The 7,293-nt window shown below is 30.3% G+C and overlaps 1 protein-coding gene across 1 annotated transcript; it reads right to left on the reverse strand.

Moving 5' to 3' along the window:
* Positions 1-1,988: 1,988 nt before the first annotated feature.
* On the reverse strand, positions 1,989-4,057 carry LOC114179013 (uncharacterized). The gene is made up of 2 exons (XM_028065194.2): positions 3,477-4,057; positions 1,989-2,548 (listed from the first exon to the last, which is right to left on the reverse strand). The coding sequence occupies exons 1-2, from the start codon at positions 3,828-3,830 to the stop codon at positions 2,312-2,314; spliced, it is 591 nt and encodes a 196-aa protein (XP_027920995.2). The 5' UTR covers positions 3,831-4,057; the 3' UTR covers positions 1,989-2,311.
* Between the last annotated feature and the right edge of the window lie 3,236 nt (positions 4,058-7,293).

The raw sequence follows: 7,293 nt of genomic DNA on the forward strand, positions 1-7,293 counted from the left end.
TTATTTTTTTCTTTTTAGGGGGTCATTAACCATTGCATTATTGTTTTCTTCTCATTTTATATATACATAAAAAAAAAAGGGATTTTGACTTGTGTTTTTCTTTTTTTACTCTCTCCACGGTGTGTACCCAGTGACCGACAATTGAATTGAATGTAGTAATAATTTGTTTGATTTGAATCCAGGTCATATAATGGGGTGGGTCTAGTTCCAATAAATGTAGTGTGTTTAATTAATTAATTTCAACCTAACTTCAATTAAAATATAATAATTAAATATAATTATAAGGTTAACTGAAATTTGAAGTGAATTAAAAAATATTGACAGAAATATTAAATATGCATAAAGATGGATAATGGCATTACACCTGCCCCATCATATATGGTGGGAAGAGAATTGAATGGTGCGAAAGGGATTGGTATTTGCTTCGCCGACACCAGTATTGATTTTAAAAATATGTTGTCAAATAGTTATTTTAGTATTTGAATGTAATTTATAATTAAATATGTAAAAAAGGAAACGGATGTTTAATAATTAGATAAAATCTAATATATTACATTATGTTTGATCGTGTAAATTTAGTACAAAGGTGTTTTATACAGCAATCCCATTATTAAAATTGAGTATAACTTAAAAACATAAAATATAACTCACGTGCCTATATTTCATACATAATTATTGAATACTTAGTTTACAAAATTTTAAGAAGTTAGAAGTATAATTTTGATTATCCACTTGTATAACATGTCATTTTAATTCAAATCATGTGACTATTTTGAAGTTACACATTATATTCATTTACATGATAGAAGAAATTTCTTTTGCAACCCCACACCTTCTTACTTCACCTCTTGTTTTATTTAGTTTTCTGCTACAGTCTAAAATGAAAGCCCAAACCTAAAAGTTTAAATCTCTTTTCACAATTGTACAGGGCTTTTTTTCTTCATGTAACCTCATTATTATTAATTGCACCCTCAAACTAACATCAAAAACTAAAATATCTTTTCTTGCTATCCCATACCATCGCGGTGTCGCTGCACTTCTGTTTTCCACTGTAATCTTTGACAGGAAGAAGAAAAAGAGAAAAAATTTGTTTTGAAAAAAAGTCTGTCTGGAAAAACTCATTCTAATAACTATCATTTATGATTCAGAGTGAAAATTTTGTTTCGGAAAAGTATTAAGTATATAGTGCAGAAGTTAAAATTATTATATATTTTGATTTTAAGAGATAAGATTCAATTAAAAAACTAGATTCCTTTAATTTATCGAACTTATAGATTTGATGTTATGTAATGTAGAAAACTATACTTAGTTCTACCATTAGATTCAAAAGGGTGAACATTTTCTATATTTATAAAGGTGAAAGAAGAAAGTTTAGAGGTGCTAGAAAAAACTTACCCTGATTGGTTAATTCTGTCACTCTTTTATATCCTGCCTGCAATTTTGATTTAATTTTATCATTATGGAGAAATACCCGAACAGTGGCAGACATCACAATAGGCCATCAGTTCATTTCAATCGAGTATAGTGGCCAGCCATCTCAACCGTACAGCACTCAAACAAAAACAATTATGCACGGATTTTACTTTTATGGCATATACACTTTTTTTTACAGCAAACACCTAAGATTCTAAGAAACCAAGTACGACCAGTTTCACGTTCACCCCATCGAGTTTCTCCTTTTATGGAATGTAAAAGCCTTTTTTTATGAAGGAACCTTGTAAAAGAGATTCTAAAGAAGTGAATAGTTTAACTTAGATTCTAAAACAAACATGTATGAATAATTTCAACTTCAACACCTATTTCAGTGGGAGGGATTGATTGATAGGTACTCTTAATCAAACAAAATGGCACATATTTTTAGTATACAAAAAAGGGTACCAATTTTCTGTTCGAAGTAGATTCAATATATCATCATGGAAGCAATGAGGAGTTCACTTTCTGAAAGATGAAACAAACATTAAAATGCAATACAAACCAATGAGCATAGATTTTAAAAAGAAAAAACATTTTGTCAGAGGAAGAAATTTACCAACAGATACAGTAATACATAACATGAGATCTACTGAGCTACAAAGTACTTAAAAACATTCAAATGTGCAAAATTTGTTCTACCGAATGTTTAACCCATTATAGACTGACTATGCACCAAGCATTTGAAAGTAATAAGCCTAATAATGTCGCACCATAATGATACAAGAGAGAATGAAACAATTCCCATAACCTTTCTCTGCAGTGTTTTTAAAGGTCAAAGGGAGATAAGTTAACCTATGGTTGACTAGTTTAATCCCTTAAGTAAATAAGGGACCCAACTCTACCGTTTTGAGGGTCTCTCATCATCATCATCATCATCTTCTCCGCCATCGTCATCGTCTGAACCATCTTTACCCGACCTCTTACGTTTTGGAGGAATCTGAGCCTTCTCACCGTTCTCGTCATCAACATCTTCATCTTCCTCTTCTCCATTCTCCTCTGGTTCAAAATCACTAGATGCTTCCTCCTCCTCAGCAGTGCCTAAAGGGCGAATAAGGTAATCTGTTCCCAAATCCTCCTACAGGTGATTCAAACGAAGGAGGCCATGGCAAAGTAGAAAATTATATTTATACATTATTGCAAAAGATAAGCATGGACTATGGAGCAACACAATAGATACAGCACTAAAATTTATTTCACATGAACCATGCTCTTTAAGCAAAAACATCATTCTATTAAGTAGATTCTCAACAATCCCTTCCCCCATAAAAAACCATGACGCCTAAATTGGGGAAAAATAAAGAGATCCAAACAATGCCAAATGAAGGACCCCGGTCCATTATTCGAAGTGAAAGTGTATTCATTGTTTCCCCCATATGGTTGGCATCAAACAAGACAACAAGAACAAATTCGCAAGCATATCAAAATATAAATGAAGAAATTATCAAAAGATAAAGATCAAATGGAAATGAACAATTTAATGATATTAATATATTGTTAAACATAAAGCATAGTAAAATTCATGTATGTCTAAAATTAAATAGGAGCTATAACAAACTTTGCCCCCTCCTTTTTTTCCAATCAGTACAAACCGTACTGATCCGTGTATTTCTGAAGCAAGGGAAAAGGACATTGCAGCAGGGAAATGTTACGACCGATCCCGCACAATAGAGATAAAAAAGAAAATAGAACACGGTAACGATACAACACAACAGCAACAACCAATTTCACTGCAAAAAGGTTGTTCCAAAACAAAAAGGAAAACTCAGAAACATGTAAGGTTCGTAAATGATTAAATGAATGAGTTAGTGAAGAATCCCTGGTTACTAAACTATAGCTTGAAACAGAATAAAATTTGGGGAAAACATAAACTAAAGAAGAAATCAAACGAATCAGGGAAAGTTAAAATATAATAAACAATCCAGGATAAAATACTTTCGACGAAACCAAAACCGTAACAATTTCAGAAAATTAGGGATTTAAGAAATTAAATCAGAGATAGCTACCTCTTCACCGTGGTCCTCCTCCTCCTCCTCGTCATCGTCGTCGTCGTCGTCATCTTCGTCGTCATCGTCGTCGTCGTCTCCGTCTCCAGGATCAGCACCGTGCTGGACATCACCTTCCTCTTCCTCTTCGTCATCTTCGTCGTCGTTACCGGCATCAGGAGCATCGTCTTCATCATCATCTTCGTCGTCATCATTGCCGTCTTCATCGTCATCGTCGTCATCATCTTCGTCATCGTCTTCATCGTCTTCGGCGTCGTCTACTTCATCCTCTGAGTTGTACTCTTCGTCATCCTCACTCAAAAGCGTGATCTCGTTCTCCTCCACTTGCTCGCTCAATTCCTCCTTGACCTTCATCTTCGAATCCAGAAACCCGAGCACGTTTGCCACACCGTTTCCAAATTCTTTGCTCAGCGAAAATCGATCGAAAACCGAGCACGCGAGAATGGAGAAAACAGCCAAGTTACCAGCCTCTTCCCTTCGCTTCCCCAGTTGCTCTGCAGCGCTGATCTTGGCCGTTGAAACACGAATTCACACGGATTGATGACGTGTCACTCGATCGGACGGTCTACGTAAAAGCATTTGCGTTTCAGCGGAGATAGTGTGATTGCGCCTTGCGGCGCTCACTACTCCTATTTTCACAGTCACGTGTGTCACGTGCTACTGAAATGAGCCAATCCAGGGTTAGGGTTTTCTTTTCCGGATCATTTATTCGGATTCCCAGTTTCCTACCCGGACCCGTACGTGTCCATAATTTTAATTCAATATCACGTTAGTTGGACTTTTAGTTAGCTTAGTAAGACAATTTCTTTTTCCATCCTCTAATTCCTGTTCACACCTCTATACTTTTAAAATTTTTAATCTTTACTGTTTTGGAGTTTTCTTTTTTATAATTTTATTATATGAAAATCTTTTATATTAAACAATTCATAAGAAAATAAGTAAATTTAGTGTTTTATTTCAAGTTGTGTAATTTGAAGCATGAAAATAACATTTTAGGTATATAATCTAAAATACAACTTAAACTTTTGAATTTGTATTTTGGATTGTGTTATTCAGAATATTGTTTAATGTCGCAAAGTACACGGTGAAAAACCAAAAAACGTGGTTTGTTTCATAAGTGTATTTAACACGGTGAATTATTAGAATGGCGAGACAATAACCTATAACATATATAAAAAAGATTTAATTTTTTGTGATTATATTTTATAATATCAATTATATTTTTTATAATATAATTATTTATTAAATTTTTTAAAATTAATGGTTATTTTTATCTATTTTTTATAAAATTGTTTATTTCTTTTTTATTCATCAACAATTAATAAATTTTGAAATTAGTTCCTTTTCGAAACTTTATAACAATTTAATCATTTATCTTTCAAAATGCGTGAATTTAGTCATTTTTACTAATTTTTGTTAAGTTTATTTGATATTTTAAACGCATTTTATAATAATATTTGAGTTAATATTTCAAACAGTGTAAACAATTCAAATTTTATTATAAAATACGCTTGAAACGTCATATAAACTTCACAAAATTTAGTTAAAAGCATTAAATTCACACATTTTTTAAAATAAATGACTAAATTAGTTAAAAGTTTTGAAAAAAAAATAATAATTTCAAAATTCATTGAAACTTGAAAAATCAAAAACAAAAATATATTTAATCCTTTAAAAAATCATACACACATACTTGCATTAGTATTTATAAAGAAATTGAGAAACTCTTGAAACAAAACAAGCCTAACTAGAATAAAACAGTATTGCGCATGCTATAAACATGGTATTAAACTAATGTTATTTTTGTATAATGAGATTTATCGCGCATAAATCTCTTCGCACGAAGCGAAATAACATTAATGAGTAATCACGCAAATCCACTTTTGTCATCGCCTCTAAATTACTACAAACAAATACAAAAACCTATCTCAACAATAGATCGTTCCCAAAACACATTCTTAAAATTGCAAAGTGTGATAGTGATAACTTTAGAAAAGTTCCTCCTATATTGGGAATAACATATACAATGCAAGACACATGATTATTGACTCTGAAATAATAAAATAAACTTTTGCATTATTTAGCAAACCAAAGTTTAATTTTGGATTTGTCACTTTTTTAAGAAAAAAAATTATTTCGAATTATAGAATCTAAAATGTATTTCTAAATTTTGCAATTTGTAAAATTTAAAAATATTTAACAACGTTGAAAATAAATAATTATAAGTTACGAAATCTGAGACAACATTCAAAATTTCAAGAATGTACATTTAACAATCTTTCTAAATCATCTAGAATCTTTCCAATAAAATAGTGTGATAGGATATTTTTGACATTTCATATATCCAAAGTGTAGGAGGAAACCATATGAATGCAAAAAGAAAGAACCACACCAAATAAATCAGGTTTTTTAGATTTTATTTTATTTTATTTTAATTTCAGTATTTAATTAATGCGATTTTAATTATATGTTAATTTAATATATGATAAAATGCTACTAGGCTGGTATCTTTTTTCTTAAAAAAAAAAATATCACATTTTCCACCTATGCAACAAAACTTATATACAATGATTTCATATTGTTGTTTAAATTAAATTTTATCATGTCATGACACTTTAGTGTCAGTTTACGTTAATATTTTTACTAAGACTCTTGTCGTAAAGAAAAAAAGAAGAAGAAAAAAAGATGGTGAAAGAGAAAATAGAAGAAAAAAAAAGGTTATTTGGCTGGAAAGAAATATGTGAGAAATATAATAAACATAGAAATAATTTTATTAAATAGAATATAAAAATAATATTTTTATTTGTTCATATGTTATTTGTTCCGTTACATCCAATAAAGTCTCACCTCGTTTAGGAGTCGAGGTCAAGCAAAGTTTAAATACTCGTACATTCTTTTGCCCTTCGAGACACCTTTTAAGAACAAAACCGAAACTAAAACGCTCCGAAACGGACAATACCTTTGAACATTTTGTGCATTATTTTTCTTTAAGTGCGGAAAGTTTGATATGTGAGTCTCTTTCTCGATATTGAAAAGTTTTGTGTAACATATTATTTATGTTAAAATATGAAATTTACAGAAACAGTGAAACTGAAAACTGGATAGAGATGTTGTGATAACACGGCTAAGCATTCCATATTATATGATACATCATGGATTGATCATCCAAGTCAACATCTCTAGAAGCTGAGACGAGACATCTTTCATCTTTATGAACTCTGATAAAACCACACATAAGAAATGCATCATGCAACAAAACCTCTGTTTGCAACCATTCCTTTCTCTTCAAAAAAAGGTTCCTTCATGCACACTGCAAACGTGATTTATCCAAAAAAAAACACAAATTTTCTTTATCGTGGTGCAGAAGCAATAACCACAAATGATAATTGGGTATTTTATTCAATAATTTAGGTTTAGACGTGTGCTTTTTTTTTTAACTAGTTTTTTTTAATGAATATAAAAATATTCTTAACACTTTAAAATGAAAAAAAGTTTATTATACTTTAACTTTTATGTATTTATTTTTCATCGTTATTAAAGTAAGCACACAACTTCTAAACTTTTTTAAGATATCAAAAATAATTCCTTCTCCATCATAAAATGAATGTAAAAGAAAAAAAAAGAGGGTAATGTGAGATTTTAAAAGAATATATTAAACACAAATATCCTATAAAAATTATAAATTTATTCATTTAATAAGAACTAAAAATAAAAAACTCAAGTTTTAAAGAATGACAAATATTTTTGTATACAATAACAAAAATGCATTCATAACAATATTAGTATAAATTTAATATTTTATCAGTTTATTAAACAA

Source organism: Vigna unguiculata, chromosome 3 (assembly GCF_037176805.1).
Source record: "Vigna unguiculata cultivar grain cowpea cultivar isolate G323 ecotype 2 chromosome 3, ASM3717680v1, whole genome shotgun sequence".
NCBI classification, from domain to species: domain Eukaryota; kingdom Viridiplantae; phylum Streptophyta; class Magnoliopsida; order Fabales; family Fabaceae; genus Vigna; species Vigna unguiculata.